This window comes from Lepidochelys kempii, chromosome 1, assembly GCF_965140265.1.
Source record: "Lepidochelys kempii isolate rLepKem1 chromosome 1, rLepKem1.hap2, whole genome shotgun sequence".
Lineage (NCBI taxonomy): Eukaryota > Metazoa > Chordata > Testudines > Cheloniidae > Lepidochelys > Lepidochelys kempii.
Genome location: NC_133256.1, coordinates 183,497,435 through 183,517,751, shown reverse-complemented (window position 1 = coordinate 183,517,751; position 20,317 = coordinate 183,497,435). Strand labels below are relative to the sequence as shown.

The window sequence follows — 20,317 nt, the reverse complement described above, 5'->3', positions numbered from 1 at the left end:
CACTGGAATGCATTACCTAGGGAGGTGGTAGAATCTCCTTCCTTAGAAGTTTTTAAGGTCAGGCTTGACAAAGGTCAGGCTAGACATCCTGGCTGGGATGATTTAATTGGGGATTGGTCCTGCTTTGAGCAGGGGGTTGGACTAGATGACCTCCTGAGGTCCCTTCCAACCCTGATATTCTATGATTCTATGATCTTGTGTCTTATATTAAAGAACAATGTCAATGAAAATTTAAGGCTATATTAATGTTTTCACATAAGCCCAATTTTTACTGTAAATGATTTGTGAGGGAATATTGGCTTTAGGTTTTTAATTGGAAATGAAGAACACGCAAAGTAGCTTCCAAATCTAAGTAGTTTCATTTAATCATGAGGGTTTTCTGCTTTCTAGAAGATGCATCCTTTAGGATTTTGTTAATCAAAGATTCTAGATGTATGGTGACCAGTTTTTGTGGCACTGTGGTCTCTCATGACTAAGCACCCACACATCCTATCTGAAGTATTGCCAACACCGTGCTCAAAAATCATGAGCCATGGCCTCCAAAATCATGAGATTTGGCAAAAATAATATGCTTTGGGTGCTCTTTATTAGGGCTGATAGAAAATGTTCCATTGAAGCTGTTTGACAGAAAATTGGGTTTTCAACTAAACAAAACTTTTTGCAAAAAGTATCTACTTTCCACAGAAATTTTGGGAGTTGTAGTTTGGCTGTCTCATGTCCTTACTCGCCTCTATGGGCTGGGCTCCCTGGTTAGATGTTATCTCCTATGATGCACTGCCTCCCCCCACCAAGCAGGGAAACAGTGATGCCTAACTGTACTACACCTTATAGGTCAGGCTAGAATGGGAGCATGAGGAAACTGAACTACACTTCCCATAAGGCAGCACAGTGGCATTTCCAAATCAAAATATGTTGGATTTTGATTTTTCACCAAAAACTCAAAATTATCTGAGGTGTGGGGGAGTCCAAATAGCTTTTACTTTTTTATTCACCTTCTGGGGTTTGAGTCTTTGGGGTGCACTTGCGTTATGTTTTCAAATGTTTCTCCACAACCATGATGGCTAAAAACTTTTTTTTTTTAATGACCGCTGAGATTCTCGCTTAATCATCTTCCTCTATGAGCAGGGGATTTAAGAAAAACACCAAATATCCCAGACCTCAAGGTAAAATCATGAGCTTTGGCAACATTATAACTGGGACTAATGGTCCCAAATCTTTGTGGCTCTAGACTTGCAGACTTGGAATATCCAATTCCTCTACTCCTGTTCCGTGAAGTACTTCAAACTACCCCTGTATAAGGAAGATGATTATCTGATGAAGTTAAAGGAGTGAGCTCAATAATTGAATAATTTGCAAAAAAAGCTATTCCTGGCTGACCTGAACTGACAGATTTGCTTAGAATAATGATATTAAGAATTAATTATATATATTTAAAATAAAAATGTTCAAAGTTAAGGATATAGGGAGGGTAAGATACCTGGTAGATGCATAAAAAGTTAATTTGGCTTCATGGGGTTGGTGCCAGTAATCTAGGTCTAATTTAGGTCTGTTTTTTATTAAACTTTTGCAGTTTAAAGGTGAATTAAATTTTTCAATATCCCTTGTTTATAAGGAGCTTGTTGAATTAGGCAGAGATCTGTACTGCAGTGATATAGAGAAATGAATTTACATATGCTCTATTTGGCTCTGCAAGGTATAAGCTGTACAAATGAATTTTGAAAGAAAGCCTCCGTGTCCCAGCCAAATTCCTGAAAAACTATCCAAGAACAGAAAACAGATCTGTGTATAAAAGGCTGGGATCTTTTAAAATAAATGTTGCCCTCTTCAGTTTAACTTTGTGCATATTAAATGCACACACATGCAGCCTACTAGAACTTCCCTTGGTATAAATCTGCACAAATCATTGAAATCAATGGAAATGTGCTGATTTACCCAAGCTAAGGATCTGGTTCCATGTGTGGAGACTGTAGTGCCATGTGATAAACTGCATTTATCCCATAGACCCTGTTGCACTCTGCCCACTGATCCACCTCACTTGGATTGCTCTTTAAGAAAAGAAAAGCTGCCAGAGAAATGTTGCTTTTCTCCCCCCTCACAATATGGAATTTCTCCTCCAACTATTAATTAAGTTCCATTGACTTTGGTGGATCACAATCTACTGACATAAGTAAAGGGCTGCAAGATCCTAGATCCTGGGTGCTTTTTTGCAGGCTGCTGCATAACTGCCTAGAGTCTGAACTATGTTTCTATGCTGCTGTTGCAAAGCGCTTCCAAAAGGAATGCATGCATTCTGGATTCCCACAGGTAAAACATCCTTTGTTAATCTGTCCTTTTGAAACCCAGGCCTGCTGAGATCCAGAAGAACTTGTGTTTATATTGTAGACTGTACAAAATTTGGCCTCCATATCCAATTTCTTAGGTTTTTTTACATTTATTTTTATATGTCAGCAAGCTAAGCCATGTGGGATTCTAAGTGAGAGTGTGTGTGTGTGTGTAAGTAAGTGAAACAAACAAATGGCTTGGAAACAGTCTGCCTCTCCAGTGTTGCCAGCTCTCACAATTTTTGTTTTTATTGCAAGTCTTGCAATATTTGATGTTCTCCTCAAAGCTCTAGCTCCTGGAGTGAATTATGTGAGCATCTCAGCTTTCATTTTTTGAAAAAAGGCAAATTTCTAAACCTCATGGTTACAGTGAAACACATGAAAACATTACCAGAGTGTACCCCAAAGACTCAAAAGCCGGAAGGCAAATAAGAACCCCCAAACGTATTAAGTTTTAAATCTCATGATTTTTTTGGGATGGCTAACTCATGACTGATCACTCGACGTTGGCAGTACTGCTTTCATATAATAGGTTTATCAGAGTTAGGGAAAGCATCTGACAATTTTTGTATTGTGATCTCTGGGTAACCTGAGAGGAATGCTCACAATCAGTACTTGCTTTATCTAATATAAAGACAATTGCAAAACAGGTATGTAAAAAGATGTAATCAGAAAATTGTTTTAATATATACAGGTCACAATGCAAGCAGTATTACCCTTACTCACAAAAGAAAGAACGCTGCGTATGATTACTGTAGAAACATATGAACATAAGAACTGAATACAGAGGAAAACCCATTTCACTTTATAAAATTGAGGTCCATCTAGTGGACACAACACTGCATCACAACAGCAAAAACATTCATTACGTTTTATTAGAGAGACAAGGTGGCTGACGTTATGTCTTTTATTGGACCAATTTCTGTTGGTGAGAGAGACAAGCTTTTGAGCTACACAGAGCTCTTCTTCCAGAAGAAGGCTTCTTGAAGGAGCTCTGTGTAGCTCAAAAGTTTGTCTCTCTCACCAACAGAAATTGGTCCAATAAAAGATATTACCTCAGCCACCTTGTCTCTCGAATATGCTGGAATCAATATGGATACAACAACACTGAAAACTTTTAAGTTTTATTTTTAGTATTTTTTTAAAAATGAGATTTGTTTGTTTTTATCTCAAGATTAAGTTGTTCTGAAATTCTTGAAGCATTATGGAGGTTTTCCTCTGGTGCTATGCTTTCCTTTAATTTGCCTTTAACTCTTGAGAGACACATTCTGCTCTTGCACCTCAGTTTCATCCATGCAACCCCATGAAGTCAGCGCGATTTTCTCAAGTTCAGATAGAGGCAAAATTTGGCCTTCCTCCTTTTGAATTTATCAGTTTCCTCCTTTTGAATTTATCACCAGAGTACATGTGGAAACATTGGGGTTGGTAATTTTCTTTGGGTATGTGAGAGAACTATGAAGCATGGACAAACTGAAGGTCCAACTTCCCATTCCTATGTATGTGGAACTCCCATTAACTTGAGTGGCATTCCACACACACAGAGTTTGATTTTTACAAACCATTGTGAATACTTGCGTGCTTAAAGTTGAGAATATGTTTAAGTGTTTTGCTGGATCAGGACCAGAATGCTCAGCACCATCCAGGATCTGGACCCATGGACTTGTGCATGTCCAGCTTTTCTAATTAGTCCTTAACCTGTTCTTACACCACTTAGGGCTGCTCATCTCCTCCCTGTACTGTGCTGACCAGTGCAGCAGTCTGGGAGCTGACCTTGTCTGTGAAGACCGAGGCAAAAAAGGCATTGAGTACTCCAGCTTTTTCCACATCATCTGTCACTAGGTTGCCTCCTGCATTCAGTAACGGGCCCACACTTTCCCTGACCTTCTTGTTGTTGCTGACATTGCTGTAGAAACCCTTCTTGTTACCCTTCACATCCCTTGCTAGCTGCAACTCCAATTGTGCTTTGGCCTTCCTGATTACACCCTTCATGCTTGAGCAATATTTTTATACTTCTCCCTAGTCATCTGTCCAAGTTTCCACTTCTTGTAAGCTTCCTTTTTGTGTTTAAGCTCACCAAAGATATCTCTGTTAAGCCAAGCTGGTCGTCTGCAATATTTACTATTCTTTCTGCACATTGGGATGATCTGTTCCTGTGCCCTCAATAAGGCTTCTGTAAGATACAGCCAGCTCTCCTGGCCTCCTTTCCCCTTCATATTAGCCTCCCAGAGGATCCTGCCCAACAGATCCCTGAGGGAGTCAGTCTGCTTTTCTGAAGTCCAGGGTCTGTATTCTGCTCCTCTCCTTTCTTCCTTTTGTCAGGATCCTGAACTCGACCCTCTCATGGTCACTGCTGCCCAGGTTGCCACCCACTTCTACTTCCCTTACCAATTCTTCCTTGTTTCTGAGCAGCAGGTCAAGAGGAGCAGGACTTGTAGTTGGTTACTCCAGCACTCACACCAGGAAGTTGTCCCCCAACACTCTCCAAAAACTGCCTGGATTGTCTGTGCACAGCTGTATTGCTCTCCCAGCAGATGTCAGGGTGACTGAAGTCCCCGATGAGAACCAGGGCCTGTGATCTAGAAACTTCTGTTAGTTGTCTGAAGAAAGCCTCATTTACCTCATCCTCATCCCTCATCCTGGGGGTCGAGAGCAGATGCCCACCACGACATCACCCTTGTTGCTCTCGCCTCTAAACTTAACCCAAAAACTCTCAACAGGCTTTTCTCCAGTTTCTTACTGGAGCTCTGAGCAATCATACTGCTCTCTTACATACTGTGCAGCTCCTCCAACTTTTCTCCCTCACCTGTCCTTCCTGAAGAGTTTATACCCATCCATGACAGTGATCCAGTCATGTGAGTTACCCCACCAAGTCTCTGTTATTCCAGTCACATCATAGTTCCTTGACAGTGCCAGGAGTTCCAGTTCTCCTTACTTGTTACTCAGGCTTCTTGCGTTTGTGTACAGGCACTTAAGATAACTAGCCAATTGCCCTACTTTCTCAGTATGAATCAGGAGGCCTCCCCTATTGCACCCTCCTCCCTGTGTTTCCTCCTGGTATCCCAGTTCCCCACTTAGCTCTGGACTTTGGTCACCATCCCCTGGCAAACCTAGTTTAAAGCCCTCCTCACTAGGTTAGCAAGCCTGCCTGGGAAGATGCTCTTCCCTTTCTTAGTTAGGTGGATCCCATCTCTTCCTAGCAATCCTTCTTCCTGGAACAATATCCCATGGTCGAAGAATTCAAAGCCCTCACTCCGACACCACCTGCATAACGACGCATTTACCTCCACAATTTGATGGTCCCTACCTGGGCCTTTTCCTTCAACAGGGAGGATGGATGAGAATACGACTTGCACCTCAAACGCCTTTATCCTTCTTCGCAGAGCCATGTAGTCTGCAGTGACCATCTCAAGGTCATTCTTGGCAGTATCTTTGGTGCCCACGTGGAGAAGTAGGAAGGTGTAGTAGTCTGAGGGCTTTATCAGTCTCGGCAGACACTCTGTCACATCCTGAATTCTAGCTCCAGGCAAGCAACACTCTTCTCGAGTCTCCCAGTCTGGATGGTAGATGGATGATTCCGTTTCCCTTAGGAGGGAGTCCCCGACCACCATCACCCATCTCCTCCATTTGGGAGTGGTGGTCATGGAATGACCATCCCTAGGACAATGCACCGCATGCCTTCCGGTCAATGGGGTCTCCTTCTGATCCCTTCCCTCATATGACTCTTCCAAACCATTCTCTGCTGTAGTACCTGTGCAGAGAGCCTGAAAACAGTTTCTTACCTCTATCTGCATTGGGGATACAGAGGGCATTGACTTCAATCATCACACTGAGAAGACATGCATGGCTTAGATCTTCTGGTCTTCCACCTGAAACCAGAGCACATGTGGAAAATATTCCATTTGAAGGTGATGATTTCTTCAGTGCAAGGATGAATGAAGTGCTAGAGAAGATGATCAACAGCTACGCTGCCAGGGGTTTATCAACCCCCAAGGAGCAGTTTTGAAGCTCCCGTCTTCAGATGTCATAGTCAGCAATACTCTTCTTCGCCCTCATATTCGTATTTCACACAGGTGCCACTATTAGCACCAACAGCTTCCTACTCAACAACAGCAGGGGAGAAAGACATTCAAGCTCCACCTATATAGCAAGCAAAACACACCTTTGTCTTCTGTGCCAGGCCTTAGACTCCAGGCTTGATGTGAGGCTAGAGAGCTGCAGACCAGTCTTAATTGGTCATTCTCCCATGACTGCTAATCTTTTAATTATTGAAATACATCACCACAGACAAGTGAAACAGTACAAAGGGATTATTTCACACAATTCAACGCCATCCTTTCCACTAACCCGGCACTTCCCTCCCTATTCAGGGACCCCGATCACAACCAAGAAGAGAGACTTGCTCTTGGAAGAAGGACATATACAGGAAGTTACAATGGAATTCACAGGAAAGGGAATCTATTTCAGATTTTTCTAATTCTGAAGAAGGATAGAGGTCTCCGACCCACCTTAGATATGAGAAAGGCCAACTGCTCCATCAGGAAATTCAAATTCTGCATGTTGAGCCTAGCATCTTTAAGTCCCCCTGTATCCACCAAAGAGCAGTTCAGAGCTCTTCATTTATGGGAGGCATATTTCCACATCACTGTCAGGCCTTCACATCGCAAATACCATTGCTTCCTTTAGGGGGGAAGATTATTATCAGTAGAAAGCCTTCCCTTTGGCCTTTCTGCCACCCTTTGCATATTTACAAAGTGCCTATCTGTGGTGACACACAACTAAGACGAGTATATATACATTTTAGATGATTGGCTCCTAAAGACATCACAAGAATGCCTGTCCAAGGACATGCACATGCTCCCTTTTTGAGAAACTGAGACTCAGAATAAATTGGAAAAAGTCACACTTACACACTATGTGCCATTCATTGTGGCATTTTTGGATTTTCAAGCAGGAAGAACCTTCATTCCAGAGGAAAGACTCCTGAGAATTTAGTCAGCTATACACTAACTTCCAGAGAATGCCAACCAGACAATAATGGTCTTCCTCAGACTGATGGGTCTCATGGCCTCAGCTACATACAGAATCCTTTATGCTTAACTCAAGATGAGAGTTCTGTAGCACTGGCTAGCAAAACATTATCTGCAGAGCTCTCTCCCTGGGGAAGTACTTGTATCCATCTCATGCTGGACACAAATCACACTGTTCTGAAAAAGGTAGCATTCAATCCTCCAGTGCCATAAGTAACTGTGACCTCCAGCGCTTCCAGTATGGTATGGAGAGCCCACTTCAACAACTTAGAAGTTCACAGACATTGGAAGCTCTTGGTGAAGAAGACACATATCAACATACTAGAACTGAGGACAATTTTCTGGGTGCTCAAGTCTTTTCTTCCTCATTTGCAAGGCAAGGCAGTCAAACTTATTACGGACAACATGACAAAAATGTGCTATGGGAACAAGCAAAGAGGAGTTCATTCAATTCAGCTGTGCAAAGAAGCTGTGGCTCTAAGGGACTGGTGCATCCATTACAATGTTTACACATACACCCTAACAGATCAACTCAACAGGGTAGGAGAGAACTACATGAAAGGTCTCTAAATGCTTCTGGGATGGATGAGATCTTTGCTTGTGGTGTAATCCAGAAATAGATCTGTTTGCAACAAGGCACAATGCCCGAAGGCCAAAGTTGTGCTTGACAGAAGGAGCAGACAGTCAGTCCATTCTGGATGCTTTCCTACTCAACTGATGAATAGGTCTCCTCTTCACCTTCTCCCATTTCCTCTCATCCAAAGAGTAATAAGGAAGTGTAGTGGGGAGGTCACCCACTCCTGAAGGGCTTAAATCAGCCCTGGGAGAGGGCTGTGACTGGGAGCAAGCAGTTCCCAAGCTGTTTGGGGGAAGCAGGCTCATCTATGGCCACACCCCAATGAGGGCTCAGCTGGCCCTTATAAGAGGGCAGTGGGCCAGGAGCAGACAGAGTCTTCTCTAGCTGTGGGGGGAGATGGGCCTGGCTGCTGGGGGAGTGTACCAGGGTACTGAGGTGAAGCAGGGCTGGGGAAGGCCAGAGGAGCTGGGAGGCTCCAGACTGGAAAAGCCCCAGGCTGCAGGCCTGGCAGATGGCCTAAGACAGGGTACTGGAGTTACAACAGGGCAGCTCACGGGTAGGCAGAGGCAGCAGGTCCAAACCCTCCTTGCCTGTGATGATTGGCTGATACACTGCAATCCGCCCCAGTGTGCAGGGGCTCAGTGGTGACTGGCAGTAGCCAAAGACTGAGGCAAGGTGGGGATACTGGGTGGGGGTTCTCTGAGGAGGGGAGACCCAGAGACTGTGGAGGTACTGCCAGAGGGCAGCACCAGGGTCTGGGAGGGACACAGGGGCCAGCGGCAAGTGGGACACTGGCCTGCAGAGGGCGCTCTGGAGGCTGGAAGAGCTAATTCCCTGAGAGACCAGCAGGAGGCGCCACAGGGGTGAGTCCCGCACCGTGACAGAAAGATAAAGCAAGATGAAGCCAAAATAACTGATTTTCCCAGCGTGAGAGAGACATGGTTTCTAGACCACCTTCATCTTTCCAGAGCAGTATATCAACCTCTTCCTGTGCCCACAGCCCTGTTGCCTCAGCAAAACAGCCAGATTTATCACCCAGACCCTCATCACAGTACCTGACAATGTAAGCCATAGGACTGACAGATTTAGAAAGGTCCTGTTCAGTCCCCTCAGCCTGTAGTCTGGGACTGTGCCGCTGTGCACCCCTGACTCTCGTCCCTGCTTGCTGGGAGCTGATCAAAAAAACTAAGCAACAAGCTACAAGCCAAAAACTACCTAACAAGTAACTCACAAGCCAATTAAGCCAAAAACAAGCCCAATTTCTATGTTTTTTTGCAGGTTTGACATGTCTGCTCCTGTCGCAGGTGAGCAACTTTTATTTTCTACTTCTACCAGCTTGTGTTGTGACTTGAGTACTAAGTAGGGTGCTAATCAAGATTAGTATTTAAAAAAGAAAAAGAAGATAGTGAATCTAATGCTTATGAAAATTGTGGTATTGACAATCCTGAAGAATTAAGTGCTTTCTTTATACAGAGAAGAGTTGCAGCATAAATTCTGGCTATGCAAGCTTCTTTACTCCTCCCTATCAATCGGCTTCAGATCTCCAGGGCTGTAGTGAGATGTTAATTCGGGCTCCATGCTCAGGTTCATGAGAGCATATCTTTGCCTGTTAGGCCTTAGTTTTCATACTGATGCATGTTAAAACAAAAGCCCAAATGATCACTTGGTACCACCATACTCTATGTATTGTAATCTGTAAAGAGCTATGAATGTCCTTTTGGGATATGAGATGATAAATGAGCAAGTTATTATCAACATAAACTGTCAGAACTCTTGACTAATTTTCTCATGGCTCTTTCATGTGTACATTTTAAAATGACCACTACAACGGCCTTACAAAAACATTTATTTTAAAAAGAATTTTCATCTTTCTTCATGTCTCTTACAGTGTGAAAGGAAAAACAAGGGAAAGGATTTTTACACACTGCTCCTAATTTTTGGGCTTGTCAACAGATGTATTTTATTTTTGTTTCCATGACTTCTAAATAAGAGCTAATTTGAGGAGACTAACAGTTGGTTGGAATGTGATTGTGTACACTTCTTTGGAGAGCGTGTATGTGTAGTACAGATTTTTTTGTACTGGGCAATAAAATGAAAATGGTTATCCACATTTACGGCCAGACTCTGCTCACACAGTACACCTCATGCCACAAGTAGTTCCACTGATTTCAGAGGTAAAGTATTATTTAACATGATTAAAGGGATCAAAATATCATCCTTAATTAAGAACACCTGACACATTCAGGGACTACAAAAGTCACTTGACGATCTCATAATTTGCAGTGCTTCCTATAATATACCCTTATTTGTTTCCCCTCATTTCATTTCACGTCTGTGTATACTTTAGGTGGCAGAAGATCTTCTTGGTTTGGGCCAGAATCTGATGATCACTTTAGATAAGCTATTACCAGCTGGACAGTGGGGCGGGAGGAGGTATTGTTTCATATTCTCTGTGTATATATAAAGTCTGCTGCAGTTTCCACGATATGCATCTGAGGAAGTGAGCTGTAGCTCACGAAAGCTCATGCTCAAATAAATTGGTTAGTCTCTAAGGTGCCACAAGTACTCCTTTTCTTTTGCGAATACAGACTAACACGGCTGCTGCTCTGAAACCTCCCTTTACTCAGTCTCACGAGATAGAAAATGGAGAGGAAGGATGGTCCAGTGTGTAGGGTGATAGCATATGTTCCCTCTAATTTTTGACAGGCCGTTCACACAAAAAATGTCTTCTGTGCAAATTGTTGTGCTTCTGTGCAAATTTTTGTGCGCGTGTGCGCAGGGTTTAGGATCTGTGTGTGCGTCCGCACACACGCACAGCTTAGAGGGAACAGTGGACTGGTAGCCTGGGACTAGGCACTGTATGGTCAATTCCCTGCTCTGACACTGCTTCCTGTGTGACCTGGACAGTCTGAGTCTCTCTGTGCCTCACCTCCCATGTTGTAAAATGGGGATAATAACACTTCCCTACCTAACAAGTTCCAATGCATTAACGATTGTGAGGTGCTCCGATTCTGTGGTGATGGGGGCCAGATAAGTAGCTAATCTTCCTCCTGTGGCAGGAGCCCCATTACTCACAATGTAGTAATACCTGGCAAACAAAGGACTATACTATTCAATGTGATAAAAGGGGCAGAATCTGCCCCTTCATTTTTAAAGGAATAACTTTCTGAACTAAATAGTGCTCCACTGCTCCTCCAAGCTCCAGCAGCAGCTGCTGCTCTTCCCACCGCCTGGTGGCAGAGGCTGGTTACTGCAGGTAACCAGACTTTAGGTGGCTGGTCAACAGTGCTGACCAGGCACTATCAGGTTCCCTTTTTGACCGGACAGCTGGCAACTCTAGTTTGGGTGCATGTCCTCAAACAATCAGACTGTTACAGGAGGCTTTTGGTATAGGTGTAATTTCTTAAGGAAGAAGAGGAGGGCTGTATTTCATTAAGAAGCCAAGTAAAGAGAGAGAGAGAGAGTGTGTGTGTGTAAGGAGTGGCTGTGAATAATATGCATTCACTGGAGAATCCAATCCATAGCTGGAGAAACAGGCCTGATTTTCAGTTACTCTGGTCCTGCGCTTGGGGACAGAAGCCCCATCCTGGATCCTGCTCAGTCCTGGTGTAAAGTTAAAGAGGCTGTAGAGGCACTCTTATTCAAGGCCTGCTTCCCGCGACCCCTTGAGAAACAGATAGTAGCCATAGTGCAGTGCACTCCAATCTCATCCACTGGGGTCTGGAAGCAGTGCTGGAGCCTTGGTGCCAGTCCTACACCAGCTGGGAGGCCCTCTGTGCAGGGGGTTATTTTCAGGGATCTGTTTCTGGCCTCTCCTGCCACAGAGTAGTACACAGGCTTAGCATAACTGAGAGTCAAGGTGTATGGGGTGGGAGAAATTCTTATTGAAGGATCTCACTTCCTATGAGAAGCTAAACAACCTGCATGATTTCAGCCCAGGCCTGGAACCAAGACCCTGACTACACCTCTGGTGTTGGGAAAGTCTTCTAACCCCATCAGCCTGCCTTTCTCCATCTATAAAATGGGTGCAAAAGTATGTATTTCATAGTGTTGTTGATTATTTACATAATCATATTTTGAAGATATACATTACTATAAGTTCTAAGCATCGTTCATCTCTTTTTACACCACTCCCGTTCTGTGTGGGCTAACACTGGGAGGGTATTGTAGATAATGTGCAGCTCCTCTTATTAATAACTTAATAATAATAATAATAGATGATGGTAAATAGTTAAGAAGGATTGTTAGAGTAACTCTTCCCCTGCCAGACATACAAACTTCTCCAGAAGATGAGTAAACATGTAATAGCTAAACAGAAAACTGAACTCAGGAGATTACAAGAAACAGTTTTCATATAAACTGAAAGAAGGGTAACAATCATGACTATTGTGATGAAATCTAGAGTGGCAGTAAATGATGCTATTTATTATCCAGCTACTCTACTGCGTATGTTTGCTGAAAGCACAAATAAGAGGACATTTTGTTATGGGTAGTTAAGTGCATTTATAAACCTGCACTTTCCAGCAGCAAAACAACTTTCTTTACCTGCAGCATGTATAATCTGAAATGGAGAGTGGTACTTGATTTTAAAAATACTGCAGTGCTACCTGCAGTAAATATTTTCCATTCCTTAGGCCACTAGAAACTTCCCATCTATATAAGCTGGTCCATTCAGCAAAAGTTCTGCCATGTTCACTAATGACACCCCGAAAATACAATGAGCACTTCTAGCTAAATTTATACAGAAACCACTTGCAACAAGTGGAGAAAGAGAACAAAGAAAATGAATGTTTGTTTAAATGTTCACCAGGCAATTGCTTTTTTGCATAAAGAATGCTCTAAAGCAACCTAATTGGGAAAGGCCACACCTGTCACATCTGGCTATGATATTGTGTGATTGTGGTACTAATTTAGAGATAAAGTAGGAACACAAAAATGTTGCTATTTTTCTGCACACTGGGAGATGCAAATGCTAGATGGCAGCAAGCATCAGTGAAGCCACTAGTTATCAATTAAGGAAACCCAGGAACCATTTATATTCAAAAACAGAAAGGGCCAGAATCTGATACCTTACTTACATTGAGTAGTTTCTTACTCTCTGAGCAGCTTCATAGTCACCAGTGGGACTAATTGCAGGATAAAGTGTTACTCAATATTATAAGGGCATCAGAATGTAGTCCACAGAACATTTAAGACCATATCTTCCCAGGCTTTTCAATCATGTTTTCAACACAACTGAACTATCAGATCATGTTAGCAACCAATGTAGCAACAGTTGGATCCAGGCCTCATGTGCTCCGAGTTCACACTCCATAGGCATAGACAACTTTTTTTATTTTTGGAGAAAGGGGTGAAAAAGGGGACTAGAGTTTTGTCTATGTCCATGCACTCATTGTAGCCATGGAGTTGGAAGATAGGTGGCTATAAGTCCCCTTTCTGCACCTGTGATCCCAGGTCAGTCAGGGACCAAAACAGCCCTTAGTCTTTCTTGGAACAGCCCTGAAGATGTTCTAAGTTAGGATAGCTGCAGATCTAATGGAGCACTATGCACTACTCCAACAGGCTCCCATGTGGCAGGGGGAGGGCAGGAGATATAGAACCAGCTACACCAGGTTCGCACCACTTGAGGATTCCCCTGTCAGATGAAATTCTCAGCCTCCCCTTTAGTGCAGCTCTTCAGTTACTTTGCATGACATCACCATCCAAAGCAGATGCAAGAGGGCCCAAAGATTCAGCCCATTGAGATTAAAGCATGTCTAATACACTAATATGAAAAAGATCTGCTGAAAAAAATCCAGTATAGATGGGTGGGCTTTGGAGTCAGATTCCACCTAGAAATTTATGTGCACAGCTCCCATTAAAGTCACTGAAAATTATTCACATCTCAGGGAGGAATTTGGACCTTTGACACAATTCCTTTTTTTCTTTGGGAGCCGAACATTTTCAGTGGTAATAGAGAATATTATAGCCAGGATAAATATAATGCAGTTGGGCACTAAAATGAGTAACAGTCCCTGCTCAGTTTGCTGAAGGTTGGCAGATGTGACAGTTTCTTGTGGCTTGAAGAAAGAAAGCTATTTACTGCAAGTAGCACTGCAGCCTTGCTTGTATCTCAAAAAGCAACCACCCTATAAAGGGGATTGATATTCATATGTGGGCAAGATCATCAGATGGTATGTATCAACATAGGTGCCACAATACATCGAGCCCACAGTCTGGCTGTAGTTTGGATGTTTTGTTGTCTTTGGAATTAAGTGTAAATAATATTTCATTAGCTTCTCTGTATGTCATATGCTTCACTATTAAAGGTGCTAAATTCCTGCCAGTCTCTGTCTGCAGGTTTTTGTCATTTCTAATTTTAAAAAGAATAAATAAAATTACTTGCCTTTCCATGAAGGACCTTTTTAACTGAACTAAATTTTATAATACCAGAATACACAAATGCACATGAAAGTAATTTTAGTTTGCAGTAATCATAAATTGTTACCATCTGATGGCTGTTTGGCCTATGCAGAATTAGCTGTTTGGTCTCTGGCCCTTTTGCAACGGACTCATGTTTACATCACAACAGGCACTAACAGGCCTCCTTACTGGTAATCTCAGCAAAGAGACAAAGGATTGAATGGAGACAGAAATGAGCTACCCTCTCACTTACAGGGTTTGATCCAGTGCCCATGGAATTCAGTGGAAAGGCTTCTGTTGATTACACTGTATTGGATCATTTCCATAGTCCCTCGAGGTGCGGGTTGACAGACTGTAGTGAGCATTTTAGGGAAGCTTCCATCACCAATGCCTATGATGCATCTCTTTTGTGGATTAACAGAAGACTTTGATGATTCATCAATCCCAAGCATTACATTCAGTGAATGTTTGCATAGGTACTTATATCCCCTCTTCCTCCATTGTAATAGTAGCAGAGTGCCTCACAAATGTTAATGAATTCATTTTTTTCCCCCAACAATCCTGTGAGGTAGAGAAATTCCTAAAATGGAGAACTGAGATATGAAGAAATTAACTTACGGCTTGCATACGGACATAGGGAAAGTTTATAGTGGAGGTAAGATTTGAACCTGGATCTGTCTGGGTCCTGGTGCAGTGCCTTAATCACAAAACCATACTTCCCCACTCTATAATGGAATTTGATTGGTGTTAGGTGCCTAGGCACCCTTTGAAAATCCCACTGGGTGCTTAGTTGCATCTTTAGGCAAAGAAGAAGAGAGAGCATTTTTCAATGAAAACAAACAAACAACAACCTTCAACCAGCTCTAACTGTGGCTAATTAATTTTTTTTTCCTTTGGGCATCAACCAGAGATGTTCAACTTCATATCCCCTCCTGAAACCTCTTATGAGGTGCAGTTGCCACAGAATGACTGCTGCATTACACTCCAGGGGTGACAGTACTTCAGTGATGGGTGCATGAGCTCGATGTATGCACCTGGTGGGCAAAGTGCTTTGGGTTCCTTTGGGATAAAAGGGACTATGTAAATGAAAAGTGGTGGTGTGAATTTATTTGATCCTCTATTTCCCTTCTCTCCTTTTATGTAAGGACAGTTATCCTTTCCTTGTTTTCATTTTCTTCCGACATTGCATTTATTCTGATCTGCTGTCCTCATTTACTGAAAATGAAGAATGCTTTAAAATAACTGCTTGTTTACATTTTTTACTCAGAGTATAAAACTGTTGGTGTCATCGCTGATTATTAAGTATTTATAGAATGCCAGCGGAAAGCTGAACCCAAGGAAGAGGTGGGGAAAAGATGCTTGCTGGTTGGTGTTGTTTTTAATTTCTGTGGAATTGTTATGGTACTCTACTATATCTCCCCAGGAAGATAGTTGCAATGAGACAAACACTATTTAATTATATATGAAATATATTAAAATATTTGAAATATTAGTAACTACCTTCAAACAGTTATTTAGACACCTAAATAAGTGGTCTTGTCCTTAGAAATGCTAAGCACCCACACCTCCCAGTGGGAGAGACTCTTTTCAAAGCCTCTGTGAGGGACTTTGTCAAAGACTTTTGGAAAGTCCAAACAAACTATGCCAACTGTTTCTCATTTTTCTGCTATTTTCTTGTAGCCATCAAAGAATTGCAGTAGATGAAAGACCTGATTTTCCTTTATGGAAGCTGTGCAGATTTGTCCTATCACATTGTCTTAAACTGGTTGAAACAACATTTAAACATTATATCTGGTACTGAAGCAGGGCTTTCAGGTTTGTGTTTCCTAGGGTTGCCCTTAGCTGACTTTAATGAAGTTACACTGGGAATGAATCTGCCCTGTTGAATTTAGAAAACTAGAAGGTAGGATAAAGATCAATCAACATCACTGATGGGTTGTCATTTAAATCCTTTTCTATGTTAAAGAAGTTAATACTGGTGTAAAACCAGTGCATATCCCCATTTGATTTGATACACTGTATCATGGCTAAATTATTTTCATTAATGGTTTGATGCTGCTGATAGACATGATTCATCATGTCAAACATCTGCCTGCTAATGAAGCATCATGTCACTGTTTTTCACCTTAAAAGAACCTCATGGAACTGAAATGATTCTGTCAAAAACAATATGGAATATGCAATAACTGAATATTTGAGCATTTTGGCATCTTGCAAAATAGTACATGTGTTTTACTTTCTTCTGTAAGCCTCCTGCATGCACTACATTTAGAAATCATTAAATTACTGTACTAGGCTGAAATATATCTTCCCTTGGTATAGTAAATTATATCATATTTTTTATTTTGGTCCAGTTCTGCTTTGAGAACCGGAATATCTTCTTCACAAACCTAGCAATCTATAGACACTGTATAAATACCACCATCCTCCTTAAGATATAATGTAGATAAGTACTATTCGCTCTCACTTTATCTGAAAGGTGAGGAGCTGCATTCTGCCTTAGCTGAAGCTTCTGATTAGTCTTCAAGGTTAGCACTCAGCAGAGCCCCTTTAATGAGATGTAGAAATTGTGAAAACTACTGTGGAGGGGGGAAAATTAAGTTTTATGACCAACAAATGAACTATTTAAAAATATATATAACTCCCTCAAGTCTGTAGGTCACTCCTGTCCAAAATAAAAGTCAAATCTCATTTGAGAAAATTTCCATATCTGTGAACCAGAATCTGAATATGGTGACCCCAGTCCTGCAAACACTTTTATGCACCTTCTAACCTTTGTCCATGTTAACAGTCCCATTGCAGTCAAGTGAGAAGAACCGAATGGGACTACTCACATGCATAAATGTAAGCACATATGTAAGTGTTTGCAGCATCTGGGATGTTATCATTAGCAGGCGCAGCAAAGAACAATAACTCAGTGCATCTCAGTCACGCCTTACCTTGTTCTCTGTCTGGCAGATACATCTATGGCCTGACAACTCCTGTTCAGTTGGTGGGAGTCTCACTCATTGTAGATTCATTTTCAGTCAGTTTAGAGTTTCTCCTTCTAGGCACGAAGGATTCGAGAGTGTTATATTGAGACATTTTTAAAAAATCAAACCCCTGCCCCCCCAACCTCGCTCACTATAAATTATTCCAATGCTTCTGGAGGAGCCTTGGTATACATGACTATGAAACTAAAAGAAACCCTTCAAAGTAGCCCCTCTTCTGCCCTCCTCCTCCCAACCAAAGAATAACAAGTGCAATTAGAAGAAAGGTTCATATAAAAAGAAAATGCAGTAGAAAACAACTAATCTACAATGAAACCTAGACTAAGGGACACATTCATCTGGCTACCTTATGCCTCACACTACTTTAAAGTGTTCTAAAGGCTTCTAGTGCAATTTAGCTTCACTTATGTAAAGATAGCGTGTCCCACTTCTACTAGGTAACCAATTTTTGATGGACCACCAAGGTGGTGAATTATGAGGTTTCTCTTCACTTGTGCAGACAGAGAAGCAATGCTCTCATCTGAACTGGCTGCCAGTGGGACCAGAGGGAAACGAGCTGATTGCAGGATGGAGCCCAAACTTTTCAGGGGAGGCAGGGTAAAAATACTTTGCTAAGGTACTACATCTTTGAACCTCCCTTTAAGAAATCACGTTCAGGCCAAAGGCAGACAGCACCTGACTACCAAGGTGTAGCCCCACTGCTAGCGTCTCCCTGCACACAGCGGGCAAGACTCCTGTCAGCTAGCTCCAATCCTCCTGCAGGTGCCACTGCCATCCTCTGGCGGCGTCTCTTAGGCTTCAGCGGCTGCAAGAGGACCCAGCGCCTCCCAGGACCACAAACTGAAGAGGGGGCCGGTCACCCTTTCCGAGGACACGCCCCCTTTCTGGTCCACTCAGCTTCCGGCCCCGCTGGCCAGAAGCAAACTTGGCTCCAACCCGGAGGCAGCGGGGCGGAGTTTCGGGACTTTGGTTCCTTCTCCCCCCTCCTGCGCTGGGCGCTGGCCATTGGCAGACCCCGGGGCTGCTCATTGTGTGTATGGTAATAAGCGGCTGCGGCGCTGTGCCCCGCTCCGGCTCCCCGGGGCTGCGCCGCCGCTGCCCTCGCCGTTCTGCGCCCAGCGCCGCCGCTGCCCCAGCTGCCCCGCCGCCGGGCTCCTGTATAAGGGTCGGAGCGGGACCCAGGGGGCTGCTGAAGATGAGGGCTCCGCCGCCTCCGTCCTCTCTGCAGAGCTCCGCGCTTCTGGCCGGCCGCCTGCCCGGGGAGAGCCCAGCCCAGCGCCCAGCAGCCGCGGCAGGGGGCCGCGCAGGGCAGCGGCGCAGGGAGTAGCTGCAGAGCGCTGGCGGCTCCCCTGCCCCCGCGGCCGCTGCCATGAGCTGCTCCGACGTGGTGCTGCACCATTCCCCGGCGGCGTGTGGGGCGCCCCAGTATCTGCCAAGCCCGGGGGCGGCAGCCGCGTATTGCCCCCTTCCTGCGCCCAGCCAGCAGGTGAGCCGCCGCTCTCCGCGGGGGCTCGGGCCGAGCGAAGCGGGGAGGAGCGCTGGCCCGGGCGTGGGTCGGGAGGGGCAGGGTGGGACTCCCTCGGGCCAGAGGAGCCGGAGCCGGGGTGCTGCGGGATCTCTCCATCGGAGCGGCAGCGCTGGGGGGAATCCAGCCAAAGGGGGCACCCTCTGGGCGGGCACGGTCAGGGCGCCTCGCTCGGGGACTTCCCTGCGGAGCCCCACCTGTCTGGAGGGGCCGAGGCAGAGCGGCGCGCCTGCAGCCGTGTGTGTGGACCATGCAGCGGGGCTGTCTCGGTGCACGGGGTGTTGGTGCGTGGAGGGAGTCTCCCTGCACCGCCCGTGCCTGTGTCCCGGCCGGGGCTGGTCGGCTCGTGAGTGGCACCGCCGCGTAGCTGCCGGGCTGTTCTCTGCGGTCCCGTGGGGACCGGCTCGCATCGCTGCGCCCCCACTCCCTGTGTTATTCCTCTGTCCCTAGCGCGGGGGCACCTTGCAAAGGACCAGGGAGCGCGGCTGGGCTGGGCTGATTCTGGGATGGGGGCTGCGAGATGAGCGAGCGGGGTCTGCCATCCCCGCGGCGGGCAGCTCTCCAAGCCCCGGGGGCTGGCAGTGGGGGGCGCTTTCCCACGTCCTGCTGTCAGTTCACTGAGGGGAAGTTGCCAACCTGCGATGACAGCCAGGAGGGAGGAAGCGGCAGGCGTCAGGCTCCTGGGGTGAGTTTCCCTCGGATCCCGGGGCTTGGGCTTGGGCTTGGGCTTGGGCTGAGTCCGAGGGGACGGAGGCAGGGCGTGTCGGTTGCCTCCGGAGACCTTCGGAACCGAGACCTTGTGCTGATAGTGGACACATCGGGCAATCTGGAAAGGAAAGGGAATCGCTCCGGGTTGGTGAGAGAATCTCCGCAGGCTGCCCTGGCTTTGAGAGCAGGAGTGAGTTAGCTGGCAGGTTTTCACCAGGCTCGGGGAATGTACTTGGCACTCCTAGATATCAACGTGTGAAATATACATGACAAGCAAGCGGAGACGTTTAAGTCTCTCTTCAGAATATCTCGGGTGTAACATTGAGGGGAGGGGAGGTGAAGTAGGTGCTTAATTTGTAACGAAAGAGGTGCCTGGGCTCAAGCTAAACACATTTCTTTTTTTTTTTTACTTTCGTAATTGAGGGAGCAAGCCCAGAGGTGTCGGGGCTCAGCCCTGGCAAATCCTGACAAAAATTAAGCCCTGGGCAGGTGTGTTTCAAAGAGACATCTTTTAGGAACTAGTGAGGCGGGTTTTTTTTAAGCCTAGAAAGTTATGTCTCATTTTAAAGGTGGGAGGAAGCCAATCTTTACCCCCTGTTCTCGTTTCCAGGCACACCCTAGTAAGCCCCATCCCACATAAGGTCTGCTGCTTTAGAGTATTTTGTGTTTTAATGTTAATGGTTACTTGTATTTGATAGTTGTCAAATCTACACTGTGATTACAAAAATCACTATCTGTACTGAGGCACCTGATACAGATACATAGCT

The 20,317-nt window shown here is 44.6% G+C and overlaps 1 protein-coding gene across 2 annotated transcripts in view; it reads left to right on the top strand.

Annotated features, from left to right (window-relative positions):
• Nucleotides 1-18,579: 18,579 nt before the first annotated feature.
• Nucleotides 18,580-20,317, top strand: part of VGLL3 (vestigial like family member 3) — a 33,954-nt gene continuing 32,216 nt past the window's right edge. For both annotated transcript variants that reach the window (XM_073328716.1, XM_073328705.1), the window contains exon 1: nt 18,580-18,803. In XM_073328716.1, the coding sequence (XP_073184817.1) occupies nt 18,687-18,803 (117 nt within the window). In that variant the 5' untranslated portion in view covers nt 18,580-18,686. The remainder of the gene's footprint in view (nt 18,804-20,317) is intronic.